The 19563-nt window shown below is 39.1% G+C and overlaps 1 protein-coding gene across 4 annotated transcripts in view; it reads right to left on the reverse strand.

The window, feature by feature from the left end:
* GLCCI1 (glucocorticoid induced 1) overlaps positions 1-19563 on the reverse strand; it is a 109554-nt gene that overhangs the window by 74747 nt on the left and 15244 nt on the right. For all 4 annotated transcript variants that reach the window (XM_074945858.1, XM_074945856.1, XM_074945860.1 and 1 more), the window contains exon 2: positions 9289-9440. In XM_074945858.1, the coding sequence (XP_074801959.1) occupies positions 9289-9440 (152 nt within the window). The remainder of the gene's footprint in view (positions 1-9288; positions 9441-19563) is intronic.

Raw genomic sequence — 19563 nt, forward strand, 5'->3', positions numbered from 1 at the left:
ATAAGTCTGCTCTGTTTCAATCACAATTTAAAAGGTTTGTTTGATGATGTTTTTAATTCTGAATTGTATGGAACTATTGGGACTATTTGTGAAGGGCAATATATGCATATATTGTATTCCAGATGGGATAAAAGAAATGCTGACCATAACCTGTGCTATTGAAATTCCCCTAAATGGAAAATATGGCTTTGGCTAGGTGACTTCCTTCCTTCCTAATTCAAAACAAAATCATCCAATTGACTAGAATTTAGAAAATAAATCCAGGATCAATAATTTTGCGCTTGGATGTTTCACGAGAGCACAAAAGCTAGTAGCTTTCTCTTCTTTTGTGCTAAGATGGATTGTTGTGTCCCAGTGTGGCTGGGTAAAACATCAGCATAGCGGCAACAAAGATTCCTGGAAAATTTTTTTTTTCCTTGTCTCATTTTAAGTGTCTAATTCCTAATTCATCAAGTCTTAAAGTGAGGCTTCTGGGTCATGGAATTTAAAAGTGGAAAACATTGATATACCCCTATGTTATGGAAAGGAAGCAGCTAAGGTTGAGAATTCTTACTACTAAAAAGTTAGATTTTTGGCCCTTCCTCAAAAAATAATTTTCACTTCCAATTTTGCAACTGTATTAGGTACCCAGTATTTTAAAGCAATTTGGATACAATTCTTTCTGACTTAGAAAAAATGTCAAATGATGAATTCCTACTTTTGTCACCATCTTTTATCTCAAGCAGCTTATCCTGGAAACTTTAAATTACACGAAAATCTGGTGAAATCCAGTGCCTGGGCACAGTTTTGAGACTGAAAAGTTCGGAGAGGGGGCATGGCCACCTATATTTGAATTTATCTGCTTTCCAAATTATTAAAGACAAATGGCCAACTAAAAGCCTTGGCACTTTTTATTTTTTAAAGGTGCTAAACACATGGTGAAGATCTAAGCTTTCATAAAGACACAAAGCAGAACCTCCCAACCAATCAACTGCGAAGAACAGACTCCATGAATTCCATTAGAGACCTTGCTATGCCAATTTAACATGAGATGTTTGTGCACTGTAGTGATGGGTGCTAACATAAAAGCCTAAGATAAGACTAAAGATTTATCATTTTTTGATGGACGCATCTACCAAAATATCGGATTTCTAGACAGGTTTTCAGTAAATATTAGAAACACATACTTGAAGTAGTTTGGTACACAATGTAAGTGGCTCACCAGTCAATTGTGCTGGATCCTCAGCACCACTTAAAATAGCACTTGACTACTTTAAGCAAGTGCTAAACCAGTCAATGGGGCCAAAACATTTGCACCAGACTCAGACAATATAGACTGCTATGGAAAGATTGACATATAGAATTGCTATTGCTTCATCAAGTTGTTTATAAAAAGAGACCACAGTGCCAGTTCCTAGGCACTAGACTCTGTCAACCTAGATGTAACAGAACCTTGGCATCAGGTTAGATTGATCTACGAGGTTCTGGGGATCTCAGTGCCACAATCTTGACTCCAAATTAGGTCAACCTAGAGGAAGTGAAGGACCTCTGTGAAATGTTGATGGCACCAGGATCTCAATACCATGTTAAGTGAGCACAGAAGACCCAGGGGACCTCTGGTGCCCAATGTGGCCAGAACTCTGAAACTGGATTAGGTTGACCCAAGCTGATCCAAGGGCCTCTGTGCCATAGACAACTCTGCGACAACTTTGACAGTGGGCTCAGGCAGCTGGTTAAGATGAGGGATGCGGGCAACTCTTAAGCCAGGCAAAAGCCACTTAGGCTAGCAGATCTACAAAGTTGATGCTGGATTTACATATTGCCAGACTTAGCTGACTGGATCTGAGGAGCCTCCCCTGCCAGAAGGAGTGCATAAGGCAGCCTTCCCACTTTTGCAATCCAGAAAATATCCATACCAGAAAAATACCATTTCTTCTTTGTTCTTTCAAATAAAGAAACCTGTCATAATTAAACAAAATAGCTTTGAAAAGGCAGAAAAAAAGGTAAAATTGATAAAGTATCTAGGACACGTCATGCAATCAGAGTTCACTGCAGCTTCAGTAGTTAAGAAGGAAATGAGGAACAGTTGGGGTCACTCCCCCTTCTAATCTCTGACCCCCTCCATGAACGAAGACATCTTATGAAAGAAGAAAGTCTTGCATTTAGGCTTGAAAATTATCAGGCTTCATTAGATCTCCTTCTATGAAGTATTCCTCACTTGGATTCTGCCATTGAAAATGATAGGCCTCCTACAACCAAGAGATGTAAGCAGCAGCCAACTCTACTCAAAGCATTTCTATGAAGCATAGCTGTCTTGGAGAGTTGAAAGGTAGGGGCTGTAAGACACTGGCTAGCACAGGAATCACAGAAACTAATTACTCAGTAAAAAACTACCTTTGCAAAAAACTCTGATCATGCTGCATCACAGGCAAGAAAGTGCCCTGTAGATCAGGACCTTAAATTCAGTCAGGAAAAGACCAGTGAAGTGGCAGTCAGGCATCTTTTGAACATTATATTTACATAAAGATATTTAGTTAGAATATTCAATTTTGAAAAGTAGGAAGATGTATTTGCTCAGTGATTGGCCAATTAATTCTGCATTTCAGAAAGAGATGTCATTAACTTTAAAACTCTAAAAATACACTCTTTTATGAAGCTGTTCCAAAAATGGACTATTCCCTTTTATGGAAAGGCTCCTCAACCAAGCAGGAAAAAGATTAAGTGTTGAGTTTAATGCTGACGCAGCTATAATGCTGATCCTAAATTCTCTGAAATCTTAAGCAACTGAATGTACAAAATAGACACACTGCTGCATAGCAGAGAAGCCTTCTTTCTTTATCTGTGTCCTCTACATTCATACTAAAAGTTGTGGGGGGGTTTTGTGGGGAGTGGGTGGGAAGAGACTAACCCATTTTTTAAATTCTCCAACAGAACAAAGAACAGAAGAATAAACCACACATAAGCATACACATAATCAGACATTCATGTATAAATAAAGAGACAAGGTGGTTGAAGTAATGTCTTTTATTGGACCACCTTCTGTTGTTGAGAAAGACACGCTTTTCAGCTTCACAGAGCTCCTCCTCAGGTCTGGGAAATGTACTCAGAAAGTCACAGTTGAATACAAGGTGGAACAGATTGTTTAGCATAACTACTTAACACATATTGCAAGGGACCATTCAAGGTGAAGCGGCCTGTTAACTCCCCCCCAGGCATGAGAAGGGGGAGAGGGGCTTAGCGTGTTATAGATTTGTAATAAGCCATAAACACAGTGTCTCTATGCAATGCATGAGTTTAGCATCTAGCAAAATTATGAATTTAAGCTCCCAGGCTCATCTTTGAATGTGTTGTGCAGGACTCCTTTGAGGAGAAGCACTGAGAGATCAATGGCCTGTGATGGGATGTTAGATGGGGTGGGATCTGAGTTACTACAGAAAATTCTTTCCTGGGTATCTGGCTGATGAATCTTGCCCATATACTCAGGGTTTAGCTGACCGCCATATTTGGGGTTGGGAAGGAATTTTCCTCCAGGGCAGATTGGAAGAAGCCCTGGAGGTTTTTCACCTTCCTCTGTAGCATGGGGCACGGGTCACTTGCAGGAGGATTCTCTGCTCCTTGAAGTCTTTAAACCACAATTTGAGGACTTCAATAGCTCAGACATAGGTGAGAGGTTTTTCGCAGGAGTGGGTGGGTGAGATTCTGTGGCCTGCGTTGTGCAGGAGGTGGGACTAGATGATCATAATGGCCCCTTCTGACCTTAATATCTATCTATAAAGTGATTGCTTTGTGAAGTGTTCTATGTTTTTGTCTTTTATCATTTTTCTGTGTGATTTTATTCAAGAGCATAGAGTGTCTCTCTTTCTCACCAACAGAAGTTGGTCCAAAAGATATTACCTCACTCACCAATATACTGGAACCGACATGGCTACAACTCCGCTACATACACACTCATGTATAACGTTGACTATAATGCACCACAGGCGTCAGCCCTCTGGGGAGCTTTTCAAAGATTTATGGAAAATTTAACAGATCACTGAGACAGTGGCTCTCAGATACTGAGCAAAGTGGATTTCATTTTTAATGATGGGTCATTTGAAAAGCAGTGTGAATCTATTTGGACTTCCAGAATTACAAGAAGGGAAAAAATATTGACAGAAGTAGCGTGGGCTTTTCTACACTACAACCACACAATTTCTACACTACCATTTTTAAAAGATCTCCTACTGTTGCTGCAACAGTGGGAATACTAGTGTAGAGAGTACACAGACATTTTTACCACATACTAAGGCGCTAAGCTTGTAAAGTGTAGTGCACATTAATGACGTATGATTAGGAATGATGCTATATTTGTTACACATTGACATTATTCATCTATTAAGGAAATAAACTTGAAATGTATTAGTTATTCTTTTAAAAAACCAAAACAAGCAGACCAGTTATAATAGTAGATACCCAAATGTCCTCAAGGACAAAGACACCTCTCTTTGCCAGCATGGACCACCATATGTAGTACATTAGGGACATGGAAAGGGTTGTGATCCCTGCCTATTTTACTTTCGAACTACAGGATTCCGCTTATTTTTCTCTTCCTTCTCAGAGAAGCTCATCTAAAAAAATAATCACTTTGCTTCCTCAACAGTGAGAGAAACAACTGAATTATAGTTACTGTTATTAACGCACTGTTTACTTAAGAGGAAAGAAAGCAAATTCTTTTCTTTGGTATTCTGCGTAAATGCTGCTGCATAGACATTGCTGCTGAAATCTTCACTACAAGTAGTGATGAAGCATACATTACAAAGGCTACGGTGCCTGACAATAAGCTTACAGAGGCCATGTTTTAGTAGGCTGCCCAGAAAAGGGCAGTGTCTTTTATTCTCCCAGAAATCAGTCCTCTCCCTATCAAACTGCCCTACACATCCAAGTTTATCCCTTTGTCACTTCCATCATGTGGGGGTCTCAGCATAGTCTTCGTTCCGTTTTTGGGATGCATGTGTGTCATTGTTCATTCCAGCACCATTCCTGGGTGAGCCTTCCTGTATAGGAAAAAAAAGTAGCGTCTCCCCGCAGTGTCACCATTTATATAAACAAAAATATACTTTATTTTAGTCAATTATGGATTGATTTATAGAAGCATATCAAATTATTTACTTCAGCTCCACAAATGATGTCTACTGAAAAAGCAAAATACAGGACTTCCTAGACTTTTTTTTTTTTTTAAATGTAACTTTACTTTTGGTCTGCCAGGTGGACATCTTGCTTTTGTGCTTATGTGTTTATACATTCAATCTCCCCCCAGTTTTTTTTTCCTGGAAGAAAATACTTTTGTCCTTCGGTCTGTTTACCTCCCTTTTGCAGCTGACACTTCCAGTTAGAAGTTAAGTTTACTTTACAGTAAAAAGAATAGAACTTGTCTTCTATCCTTTTCCGTTTTAGGGAGTGGGAGGAATTCCAGGAATGAGAAGGGAAAAATACTAATAACTGTTTGATATTCCTGTTTCCTTAGAAAAGATACCAATAAAAGAGTATTTTAAAAATGAAAGACAATGAAGGAAATTCACTCAGCACTGATCTGGTATTTCAAACCCTCAGATTCAATAACCATTCAGTCAAGTTCATCTTAGTAGCCTTATTTTTCAGAAGTGAAGCACCAGTTGCCCATGAAACACTTCAGTAACAGTAGGACCACAATTTCTATTTAAAAACCAAAATAAAAAAATACAGAAAAAATTGTGTTTTTGTGATTAGTCACTGCATCTATGTAACAAAGAATAAGCCTTAATGTATCCAATATATTAGCAAACACTAACCAGCCATTTTGACATCTGATATAAGTAGGTGCAGAAATATACACATTCTATGATGTCACAGAAAATCTGAAAGTTGTTGAATTCATATTTATTCTAGAAAATATAACAAACATTGGAAACCTGAAGTTGTCTAAAGGAAACAGGAAATCAGGTAGAAACAAGGAATTTTCATTATTAGGTTCAATGAGAAAGACAAGGTAGGTAAGATAATATCTTTTATTGAATAAACTTCTGTTGATGGATTGTACAAGCTATCAAGCTCTTAATTTAGAAGAATACATTGGAGGCTTGACAACGGACAATTGCATAGCCATGTTCAGTACAGAGTAGTCTGTATCACTGAAGTCTATTTTTTGATGATTTTAATGGCCAATTTTGCTGTCAGAGGAAAGGGAGACTCCTAAATGTGAAACCAGCCAAATTACAATGATACCCTTGTTCAAGCTTGGTGATACAAGCTGCTAGACCTTTCTTCCTCACTGGTAAGCTCAGTGTAACGTCACCAGGTACCAAAAGGCAAAATAAGTTAGCCCACTCTAAGAAGTCAGAGGTCCTAGTGAGAGGGCTCCCAGAGACACCAAGAAACAGTGATGCCTGCAGAGCTCTCCCAACCCAGGGGAGAAAAGGACCATGGTAAAAAGTGGTGCCAGTGGGGGAGGAGCTAGTTGGATACCACAGCTGGCCTGAATTAATAAGCACAGCCCAAGAAGGAAGAGTGTGGGCCTCCTGTGCCAAGGAGAGAAAAGCCTGACAGGAAATCTCCTTAGCCCCAAAGAGGAGGGAAGGGAAGACACCTGAATCTGAGGAAGAGCCTACAGGCCACAGAGGCCAGGACTGAAATCCCCAGAGCTTCCAAGAGGGGACTGAATCAATCTCCACCCTGAGGAGAGGGGGGAAGAGTCCCAAAGTTAGGAAACCAAACCCAACAATTTAGCTCACTAATTAGACTAAAACAACTGAGACTACCTTTTTGAACTATTTACAAGGAAAAGCTGAAGAAGTCAGCAGAGCACTGAAACTCCATCCTAGACCGCAAGCTGCAAGAATAAACTAAAATGGTAGAGGTCTGGCAGCACCTTTTATGACCTCAGTGAGGTGCATAAGGAGAGTGAGGGCACATGTGTGTACCAAACAGACACTCCAAGGGAAAAATTCTCTTGTCCTGGGCACACGAGCAACCTGAAATGCACTACACATAGAGACAAGCACTCTAAATTACAAAATATTAAATTAAAATAAACTATTATAATTCAATACAATACACAACCGTTTGGTTCCATTAAATTACAAGGGCTGCCACAACAACAAATCTTTCATCCAGGCTAGTGGGATGACTCCTTTTGCAATCAGATGTCAGGTAATTTTTTAAGTCCTGACAGTGAGGGTGGGTGAGTACATTTTGTTCAGTCTGGTAAATTCACGAAAGTTTGTAAGGCTTGTTTAACTCTTGCCTCTCTTCTCATGGAATGATGGCTCATTAATATGTTAGCTTTTATAACATCCAAACATACAATGTACCGCAGACTATTTTGGCCAACTTTAAATTCAACGAAATATCAAGATGATGTTTTAAACTGCCTATTCATCAATGACATCAGCAACATCAGTCCTTCTCATACAAAAAAGCTTAAACCTCCACTTGATTCTGTAATGGGATTCAGACATACAGCCAGTGGCCTGGATAGTAAGCTGGTACATAAGGCGTGAAGTTAGACTAGCACTATCATGGACACCGAGTCCTTTTGAAGCCCAAACACAATACAAGCTATTTAACACTAAACATTAACACTCCACAGATGCTGAACAAGACTTCTCTCTTAAAGCAGGGCTTCTCAAACTGCATTGCACCACAACCCCCTTCTGACAACAAAAATTATTACATGACTCCAGGAAGGGGGGGAGCAAGCCTGAGCCTGCCCAAGCCCTGCCACCCTGGGCGGGGGGCAAAGCCAAAGCTTCAGCCCCAGATGGGGGGTCTGTAATTTGAGCCCCACAACCAGGGCTAAAGCCCTCAGGTTTTGGCCCTGGGTGGTGGGGCTCAGGCTTCATCTTCAGCCCCAGGCCTCAGCAAGTCTAATGCCAGCCCTGGTCACCCCATTAAAATGGGGTCCCGACCCACTTTGGGGTCCCGACCCACATTTTGAGAACCACTGTCTTAAAGGTAAAAACCTGGGGACCTACAAAGTTGACTTTGAAGGCTTGCATTTAGAAGTTGGGTTAACCTGAGTAAATTTCTCCTTCCCGGTTAGCATGTTGTAACATCTGCATATTTAACAGATGTTCTTCCTTTAGGCTCTTTCCTCCAAGTCTAAATTTAACTATGTTAAACACAATTTGCCACTTGCTAGTCTGAATAGTCAAGGGTATTTCCAGGTGGAGGACAGAAAAAAATAGGCTGGATAATCTACTATGCTAGTGCACCTCTGAATGTTAGAAAAACATTTGCACCAATAGTATTCACTAATCCGCTTGATCCAAAATGCCTGATTAACTTGAACCAGAAATCAAGGAGCTATGGCTTGCTTTGAAATGTTCATAATACACACCACTAAAATACTGTTTCCTACACTGGGCTTAAGCAGTGCCATTCTCATTGCTATTAATGGAAACTGCTTGACTAAAATTGTGTGCAACTCCACAAGTTTAAGGATAAGCTTGTACTCCTCAGTTCCCTTTCTCTTACCTCAGTCTCTAGCTAATAGAATGAAATGTGTCTCTAATTTCTAAAAGATACAAGAAAAGCCACATGGTCCAGCACCTGATAAAATGGGCAAGAAAATTTGGACATTAAGAAAAACAAAAGAACCAAAAGCACAAAAAAGATGAAGTGACTGGTTAATCTTAAATCTTAAATAGAGATTAGAGAAAAAACTACATTTCTGCTAGAATTTAATAATTTATAATGCTTAACAAAACTCTTTTCAATCTGTTTCAAGAGTGGTGTTATCCAAGAGTTAAAAATATTAGCTTTTGCACTCATCACTGAAATGGTCTGTCTTCATACTGTCATTCCCCCGCTAATTTTACCACCAATACTGTAAGTAATTAATAGATATTAGAAGTTCACCTTTCATTCACTGCTTTCAGGAGTAGCAAAAATTACAACAGCAAGAGGAGTGCTTTAGTAAGGTTGTAGAAAAGAATACAGCACCTATTCATAATTTACTAGTTTGCCACTGACTGAAATTCACCTCAATTATATTTTTAAAATGTATATATTTGTGCTTATTAATTAAAAATGATGGATTATTGAAAACGTACTTTCTAAAAGAACAGAAACATTTGGAATTATGCAATATATTAGTAGGCTCAGACCACCAAATTACAAAAACATTATCATACCCTAATTTTTTCAGAATTATGTATTTGTGCTGAGATTTTGAAAGAAAAACTGCTGTTCTACTGCAGAGTTTAGCTGACATTTTGGACAAGATAATAAAATGCAAACAGGGACAGACCAATCTATCAGGCAATTTTTGTCCTGTGATTTTGTAGATTTTACCTGAGTAGCTTTATCTTTCATGCATGAAGGGTAGTGTACATGGGGATCACGAGGCCATTGTCCTGTGAGATAAGGTCCTGTTATTGTGTCCAAAGAAGAGGTTCGCCTTATAGTACCAGAGGTTCTAACTTGCTGGGATTTTGGCCTGTCCACTGCAAAAAAGAAAAAGGTTATTCAAGATTTAATATGAAACATAAATTATAACTTTTTGTCTTACCTGGCTTGTTAAGTACTTTACCCTTAGCATTAAGCATGGGAAAAAGGTGTTTAAGCAAAAGGGTTTTTGTTTAAATTGAAGACTGTCCTCACATCAAAACCATTTCCCCCTTTAAGTTAAGGTAGTGTTTAAAATGGCCAAATTCATATTTTTGTAGGTTTCAGAGTAACAGCCGTGTTAGTCTGTATTCGCAAAAAGAAAAGGAGTACTTGTGGCACCTTAGAGACTAACCAATTTATTTGAGCATAAGCTTTCGTGAGCTACAGCTCATGCTCAAATAAACTGGTTAGTCTCTAAGGTGCCACAAGTACTCCTTTTCTTTTTGCATATTTTTGTAGCCTACTTTTAAAAGATTACTATAGAAGACAGCCTGTCAAACCCTAACTAAGAAGAAATTTTTGGAAAAATATCAAGGAATTTTCTCCACCATCCCCCAATACTCAGATATTTTCTTGAACTACAGGTACTCAAGATTTCCATAAGAATCTTATGGAAACCTTAAATGAGTAATATACAAAATATAAACTTATTTTCTTTATAAACATAAGACGGTGGTGACAAGTTTATTTCTTAATTTCAGTTTGATCCCATTTTTATTTCACTGCAGAACTTTCACTATTTCCAGCCTTCCACTACCTTGGGTGTTTTGAGACTATTAATATTCTTCTGTGGCTCCATCCACCCTTTCCTGGAATAATGCTCCTCCTCCAGGTCTCTAACTGAAAGTAAGCTGTGACTAATCCTCTCTGAAATCTGAGCAGTACATTTTTTTTTTTTTAAACAAAAAGGTCACTGATAAAGTTCTGACTTCACAACAACTTCAGCAACGTTGACATCTCCAAAATTATAGATCTTTTTTTATTAGGTTTCAGACAATGCCCTGTCTGACAGCACTCACACCTCACACTGCTGAGGTGATCTCACATCAGTGGAAAGAGGTCTGAGATCTGTAGTAGCTCTGCCTTTGGACACAGTGGATCACAAGGTGCCACTCAGGCCATATCTACACTACCGCAGTAAGTCGACCTTCGCTACGAAACTCCAGCTATGTGAATGACATAGCTGGAGTCAACGTACCTTAGGTCGAGTTACTGTGGTGGGTCGACGGGAGAAAGTCGAGAAAAAAAGAAGAGTACAGGGGTCGACTGGAGACTGATCTGCAGTTGATTTGGTGGGTCTTTACTAGACCCGCTAAATCGACCACTGGTGGATCGATCTCAGAGCGTCGATCCCCACTGTAGTATTAGACCTGCCCTCACACCCTATTTTTGGGGTCTGGCAGAAGTTGTTACTTTAAGTTAATGCCACTCATTCCATTCAAAGAGACCCCAGAGATTATCAATGAGTCCCTTTAAACAAGGCCCTGACAGGCAGAGCACCAAAGGGAATCATTAGATCACATCTAATTCAATTAGAAGAGTAAGTAGGGAGAGCACAAGATACCACAGGCTCAGATGCAATTCTTTTAGCTAAAATATACCAATTCCCTCAAGGACTGTGTTCCCTAGTGGAATTATAGGTCTAGATGAGGAGCAACTAGCTATAGCTCACTCCAGGCAAGACTGATGTGATTCTGGTAGGAAGGGCAAAATATTTTCATAGAATCTTAGAATTTAAGGCCAAAAGGGATCACCAGCTCCTCTAGTCTGACCTCCTGTATATCATAGGCCACCAACACCACCCAGCACCCACATGCTAAACCCAACATATAAAATTAGACCAAGGTATTATAGTCCTCAGGCGGCTAAACTTGCATGCCTCAGGCAGGGAGTAAGATAGATCCAGATGGATCACTGCCTAAGCTTACTGAATGGCAGGGAATTAAGTAAGATATAATATCAAAATGATCCACCCCCACATTGCAGAAGGTACAAAACAAACAAACAAACAAAAAAAAAAAACAACAAAAAACCACACCTAGTTACTGCCAACCTGGCTTAGGGGAATACTCCTTCCTGATCCCATATATGGTAATCAGTTAGACCCTGAGTAAGAACCAGCCAGCCAAGCACCTGAGAGAGAAAATTATCAGTACCACCACAGATCACTGAACGTTGCACTGGCTACCAACAGAATTCTGGTTTAATATCAAGGTCCTAGCCATCTTCAAAGACCTGAATGAACTATGGCCCAGTTATCTCTCCACTCTGTCCATATTAAAATGCTCAAATAAATAGTGCTTTGGCTGACTGAGCCAAGGTTTCAATTCTTCCTTCAAAACAATGTATTTGTACTTCATATAACAGATTTTTTTTTAAGTTACATAGTTATTCCCCTTCTGATACAGGCTTCTACTCCACTCCAAGGCAGTTGAGCTATGTCTGTCTCACTACAAATACTGGAGGAAGTTCACACTTGGTCACACCCCTTCTACTCTCAAAAGAGATGAATATTTCTAAAGCTGTACAAAAAGTCTAAACTCATCGGGGTGCATAAAAATCAGATTTTTTTATTTAAATTGGATTTTTTTGATAAAATGCTTTTTGAGTGAAAAAACCTATCTAAAGATAGTTTTAATTAAGACACATTATAGCTCAAAGATATCTCATCATGGAATAGGGATTATAAATTCTAATTCTATAGTATGAGACACTATATTAATGTAATGTTTAAGAAAAGTTTTGTAAATGAGTTCCAATAGTTCATGGATTAGGGACCCAATCTTATGGGGTCCCAGAGGCTTCTGTATAGATTATTTAGGTTAATCTTTCTATTTACCCAATGGGACTCTATGCTCAGTCTAGAAGATACCATCAGAGATGCTTAGTTTTGCAGTTCTCAAACTGTTGATTTGTGTCTCCAGAGATAACATACTTGTTAATAGCAAAATGTTTTAAAATAAATATAGAGAGAGGTGAGAAATAACAGACCTCAACCATATTGTCCCTCTGCAAATTTGTGTACACAGAGTCAATCCCTTATCTCTCTCTAAAAGTGCAAAGTTTCAAAAAGTTCAATGAAAAAAAGATTGTTGGGGGCGGACTAGATCGGGACAAGGAGAAGTCTGGAGATAAATGTGAGAAGGGAGGGACAAGCAGTAGAAACAGAAGTGAAACTGTTCGAGCAGCATATTCCAGAAGTCTTGAGGTCTGAGCGTAGCCTTCATTGATTTGAAATCTACTATACCATTCTCTCACTAGAAGGGAAAAAACTATAATGCCAGAAGGCCATAAAAGAGATCCAGTTTGGGAATATTTTAATGAAGTTCCTCTACCTGTGGGTAAGACAGGCATGCGTGCAAAATGCAAACAGTGCAACAAAAATGCAAGACCTGGTTTCCCTAATGAAACAACATCATGAGAAGTGTTCCTTCTCGGGAAGAAGCTGCATTGAAGATGAAGAAACAAACAATGTCTGAACATACAGGATCTTCAGGGTGGTAAACTTTTTTATTTCATACTTCTTTCTTAAGGACTGCCCGTCTTCCTTCTGGACTATTCTTGAACTCTCATGTTTGAGCAAAAAATATAGTTGTTACTCTATGGTACTATCATTTTAGATGCAGTTGTGATAAAAAATAAATAGCTGAAATAGGCAGATCTTCCTTTTACAATTTCACCTTTAAAGTAGTACTGAGTGTCAGTGAATGCAATGAGTAAACACTAAACACAATGAGCAGTGTGGTAATGATAATTAAATAACTGCACTGACTTATTTTGTTTAGGAGAATCCATCCTCAACATACAGGATTCTGAAGACTATCCACCTTCAAGATCACCATCATTTTCTATAGTTTCAGAGTTATCTGCCAATGATAGTGTTTCAGTCACATCATGTATGTCACATAGCCACAGTATAGCACCTGTAGCAAAAAGAAAAAAAAATCATCATCCAGAAACAACCATAGATAAGTTTGTGATAAGAACCAGCGGATTACAAAAAGAGGTAATTGATAAATAAATTGCCCTGTTTGTTCATGCAACAAACTCTCCTTTCCGTATGACTGAGAACCCACACTTCATTAACATGGTTCAGTCATTAAGACCAGGACACAGTCCACCCAACAGAGCACGTCATATGCAAATTGCTAGATAAAGTGTATGAAAAAGAAATTGAGTAGTGTGCAAAAGGTCTAGAGGGTGAAATTGTTAACTTGAGACTTGATGGGTGGAGCAAATGTCCACAATGATCCTGTTGTATGTGCTTGTGTGACAACAGAAGAGGGGAATGTCTTCCTAACGGAAACAATTAATACATCAGGAAATGAACACACAGCAGAATACTTACAAGAAGGAGCAGTAAAAGCTTCAACTAACTGTGGAAAAAAATTCAAATGCATAGTACGCAGCTTGGTCACAGACAATGCTGCAAATGTATCCAAGATGACAAGAAATTTAGAAGAGTCCAAAGCTAATAACATAGGGTTGCAGTGCTCATTTGATGCACCTCCTTGCCAAAAACTTCCGTATTCCAGAAATAAAGCCTAATGTTGTTGAAATTGCAAAATACTTCCGTAACGACCACTTTGCAGCTCTGAAAAAAGTGGGAGGAACCAAGCTAACTATCCCACAAGACGTGTGATGGAACTTAGTAGTGAACTGTTTTGAGCACTATATCAAGAATGGACTAATCTGAGGACAGTCTGTGAACAAAATCATGAAAAAGTAGATGGCACTGTCACAGCCAAAGTTCTCAACATTGGGCTTAAGAAAAATGTTGAACACATGCTGAGTACCCTGAAGCCTATTTCTGTAGCCTTGAACAAAATGCAGGGAAATAGCTGTTTTATTGCTGATGCTGTTGAAATTTAGAAAGAACTGAGTGAGATCTTAAATAGAGAAATATGCAATGACAGAGTTAAATTACAAGCATTAAAAAAAGGAATGGGACAAGCACTATCTGCAGCTCATTTTCTTGAAAATATTCTCAATACTCGGTACCAGGGTCAAACCTTAACTGCTGAAGAGGAGGAGTTGGCTATGACATGGACATCCAGCAATCATCCCTCCATAATGCCAACTATATTAAACTTCAGAGCTAAGGGTGAACCATTCAAGAATGTTTTAAAGTGAACTGGTGGAAGTCACTAAAGCACTTGGATTCAGAGACTGCTGAAGTGATAATCTCACTTTTAACAGCAGTAGCTTCTTCTGCTGGTGTAGAAAGAATATTTTCTTCCTTTGGACTAATTCATTCCAAATTGAGAAATCGCCTGGGACCTGAAAAAGTACGAAAGCTTGTTTTTCTTTTCCAGATTATAAACAAACAGGAAAATGAAGGTGAAGATGACTGAAGTAGCTGCAGAAGCCAATATTTTAAGTTTCTCATATTGACCTGGCTGACATAGTCGATTTAATTTTTGTTTTTTTTTTCAAATATTTCATTTAACTATTTTAGTTAAACAATTTTAACAAAAACAAACCTGATTTTAAAAAACTTGAATGTTTAACTAAATTCAAAAATTCATATGCTTGTTTTGTTAAAATATTTGTTTGCTGTTGAAGAAAAAAATCCAGACTACATAACGTTGTTGTTTTAGTAAAAAAGACAATTTAAATGTCTGTCTGGTGATGTTCTCCTCCTAATACAGCATGGCAAAGAAATCCTCCAAATATTAATGATTAACCTGTTGAATTGGAGATAGATATTTATGAAGTCATTGGGAGGTGAACTGCTTCAATTACCTTTGGTAAATGAAATAACCAGTCATTCATTTTCTGATATAGCTGTAAAACTAATCTGAAAAGTTTTCAAAATAAATCACTTTAAAAATATATAGCGTATACCTTCTAAAAATGAAACCTACATTTATCTCTGAGTTGTGAAGAATATGTATTAAGGTTATAAAAACCAACAAGAATGCACTTTTATATAGAAATCCATTATTAAATTGAGTCTTCCTGACTAGTGATTTAAATCATGATTTAAAATCAATTTGATTTAAATCAAATCCACCCTGAAACTCATACATAGATTAAGCAGAACTTAATAATGGTTTATTGAATTATGTTAACTCTCTGAAGAGGCCATCATACTGAGCCTGAAGAACTTCTCAAATGAAGCAGACCTCTCCGTAGTTTGAGACAAATGAGATGTAAAGACCAGTAAGGTGAGCCAAAACCAGAAAGATATAAATTCCGCCATTGCTAAAATTAATAGTATTAGTCTATTTTGGGACCACCATATACAGCACTTTCCTGCCAAGAAGTTTTGCAGAAACTTTCAACTAAATGTTGATGGATGACTGGGAGTAGTTTTGCAGACTCCCTATATGGTAGCTGATGGACATTAGGTCCTGGAGGCTACTGCAGAACACATTGAATAGGCCATGGAAACAGTTTATCTGCAGCTGACTATATTTCAATGATACAGCACTCAATCCACTAGACTATGGAGAATCTGAATACTTTCAGACACAGGCATCTGGGATGTAAATGAATAAGGATGATGTTTTCCTGAATTGATCAGTTCTATTAAGATATATTTTTCCATGTTTCTCAAATCTAGACTGTGCCACACTGTGTTTTGGGGCTTAAGTTTAGAGCAAAACGAAGAAAGAACAATTTTCTATGAGATGTAGAAGGAAGAGTTAGCGTTGGTTTTAAATGATTCTACAGCATGAAGAGAACACCTTTTCCTGGTGGAAGACACAGTGATGGCTCAAGTCTTCTAAATGCAAAGATTCTGAAGACGTATTGTTAATGTGACTGAAACCAAGCAGCAGGTCTTTGTGGAAAGGAAACAGATCATCAGATAATTAGATGACATTGGTTGGAATTGACAGGTCACAAGAGTCTGTAGTAACGGGAGAACACGCCAGGTTGGGAAAGTAGGCATAACTGCTGGTTTTGATAGATTTGCTTCCTTAAGGAAGCTCAGTACTACTGCTTTGTCCACCAGAGCCTTGCATAAAGAATGCATTTATGACTTACTGTTGAGATTCAATACAATGGTCTTAGGGTATATCTGCACTATGGAAACTATATCAGTGTAGCTACATTACTTGTGTCACCATAACCCCATAGTGTAGAGACAGTCTGCACCAGCAGAAGGGATATTCCATCAGTGCAGGAACATCACCTCCACAAACAAAGGTAGTTACGCTGACAGAAGCATTCTTCCATTGACATAGCTGTGTCAACACTAGCAGTTAGGTCGACATAGCTATGCCGGTCCGAGGTGTGGATTTTTCACACCTCTAACCAATGTAGCTATGTCAACTTAACTTTTGAGTGCAGACCAAGCCTTTTGCTCAGGTCTAGATCATCCTATAAGAAATTTCAGACTCTCATAAAGAAGACAAATTTGACATCAGAACCTGAGATGTCAAACACATCTGTTCTCAGCGTAGTCTCAGCAATGTGTTCTTGGTATATGCTTGGAGTGTGCACCATCTAAACTCCCCACCCAGAGGGGCAAGTCCCTCTAGAATGTGTCTTGTAGAAGGGGGGCTGGTCAGACCCCCATAGAGGAGCAGGGCCTCCCCAGATTGTAATGTACATAAAGAACCACCCCAGATCATAGGGAGCAGGGATCAGACATCCGCAAGAGGGCAATGATCCTCAGCTCACATTAAGAAGTTAGGGAGTGGGGTGTGGACACTCGCAGAAAGGCAACCCCTGCCCCTGGCCTGAACCCGGTGCATGTGAAGTATGGCAGCTTCCCCCCACAAGATCTCGGTGTGCACACAAGGGGGGGCAGGGTGTGGGACTCAGATACCCCGGGGGGGGGGGGGGAATCGGGTCAATGACTCCCAGATCACATGAAGAGGTGAGGGAATGGGGCTCAGACAATTCCAGAAAGGCAAGCCCCCTCCAGAACCTGCTTCACACGAGAAGGGGGAGTAGGGATGGCAGTCAAACCCCTGCTCAAAATTCGCTCAGATCCTGGTGTGCACAAACAGGGTGGGGGTGGAGGGTAGAGCAGGGCTGACACCAGTGGGGGAAGGGAACCCCCCAGATCCCAGTTCAAATGGGAGGTAGGGAATGGGGCTCAGAGACCTTACCCTGAAAAGGAAGCTCCCTCCAGAACCTGATTACATGAAGGGAGTGCCACATCTCGGTAGGTGGGCTGGGGCCCCCAGATCATGATATACATGGGAGAGGGGAATGTAGGGCTGACAGGTGCCCCTACCTGTAGTCTCTCCTAGTCCTGCTGTCACTTACCCCCATGTCTCCCTTCCCAGTGCCCAACCCATCCCATCTCACCACCCTTAATCCCCATCACTTGATCCCTCAACCCTTCCCCCTATTCTTTAATCTTTCACTTCTAACCATACTCCCATCTTAACAAGCACTGGGTTGTGTAGTTAAAAATTTTTTTTTAAAAAATTAAAACACCTTTTGAATATAATGCTGCCTTGTGATTACATTTGCCTCAAATAAAAATCCCCTTTGATATGAAGCAGTATACCTACTTTTTCCCTTCAAATTTCTGCCCTGGTTTAGATTTGAACTCACAGTGCTTGGGTTCATTGACTCCGATATTTCATCAGAGCTGCCCAGCTTTTGTGATAAACAAGTGTTTTCCCAGATTGTTATCCTCTGACTGCCCATGCATAGTGTAATTCCTTTAGTTTACAGAGTCAGAAGCTTTTTACATTAAGTGATGAGCTAAAGAAGCAGTTTTTTCCCCCAATACTGCTTTAATTTGATTTTCACCCAAGAGTTGGTGAGTTGGGTGCCATGCACTCTGTTGGCATGCACCCTGGTACAACGAGTCCTTGTTTGATCTCTATCTGTGAGCAAAAAATCCATTTCCAAAATGTCAACTTCAAGAAAAGCCATTTATAGCTTAGAAATCCCTTGGTCAAATGAACCCAAAATAGGCTAGCCAAGAGAACCCTGCCCTCTATGAGGCATACCAAATTTCAAGGCAATCCAAGTAACAACGTAGGTTTTAGAGCACTAAGAAGAGTTGAGCTTGAAACAGAAAGCTGATCTTAACCTTAACTATTAGCAGGGTGAATAAAGCACTTAAAATCTATCCATGGTTTGTCATCGGGCTATCTGGAAAATTTTATTCCCTTCCAATGTAATTCACATGCAATTTCAAGGTGTTATTTTTTAAAAATCTGTTTACAATGGGAATAAAAATAAAATTTGTGTTGCAAAAAATAACCCTTTTCCTTGAATGAACATTCATATCTGTTTGAATCATGGAGTAGATTATTAGCTAGTAGAAAAATAGGGAAGTTGATATATGGCTACTGTCCCACTTCTGCCTCCCACCCAAGTATTTGCCTAAGTAGTTATAGCAACCTGAGAGAGTTATGAGTCCAAATTATTCTGTACTTGGCTGGCTGACTGAAGGCAAGGTCCATTTATAGTACCATTATGTGACTGCAGACTTAGCCTCAGAATAGTGTTCCAATTTAAATATTAAGATTTTATTAGGAAAATGTTCTAGTTTTTGTGGTTGTGAAGAAATCTTCCAAAAGTGGAAATTATAAACTGATGCAATTATTTCCGCCTTAGACTGTGAACAGCCTGAAAATGGCACATAAAAAGCTACCAAGAGATTAAAATGATAAAATGTAGCCTGATGTCCTTTCATCAAGTAGTATTAGGTCATCCAGTTTTGTTCTGGTTGGACAGAAAACCACATGGTTTGATGTGGTTGAAGAACTTGGTGTCTTTCCAGGTGATGAGTGGGTCTAATATGAAAGTTCTTATTTTAGGTATAGGTTTTTGAATATGGCTTAAAATCTCCCTTGTTTAGAATATAGTTGGGTGCTGCTTATCCAGTATTAGTTGTTGGATGGTGTAACAACTAAGGACATTTTTTTCCTGTTAAGAAACTGTCAGCTAACTATGCTGATGAAAGAATAGAATAGAATTTAGGTTTATAATTGGAGAGTTGCCATTTTAAGGTAAAATCTATCTTCATAGAACTAAATTTCAGTTCTGGGGCTTATAACCTTGCTCTGCTTATAGCTGGCTCCTGCTTAATTGAGACAGTTGATAATACATACTCCTGCTCATTCTCTCTTATAAAACCTTACTCTCATTGGTCCATTCTGGCTTATGTTCATTCAGCACTTCCTCTGTGCATCCGATGATTTCTCAAGGAAGACTATCTTCTTTGTGTTGCCATCCTCTTTGCCCAAGAGAAAAAGT

This window comes from Natator depressus, chromosome 2 (genome assembly GCF_965152275.1).
Source record: "Natator depressus isolate rNatDep1 chromosome 2, rNatDep2.hap1, whole genome shotgun sequence".
Lineage (NCBI taxonomy): Eukaryota > Metazoa > Chordata > Testudines > Cheloniidae > Natator > Natator depressus.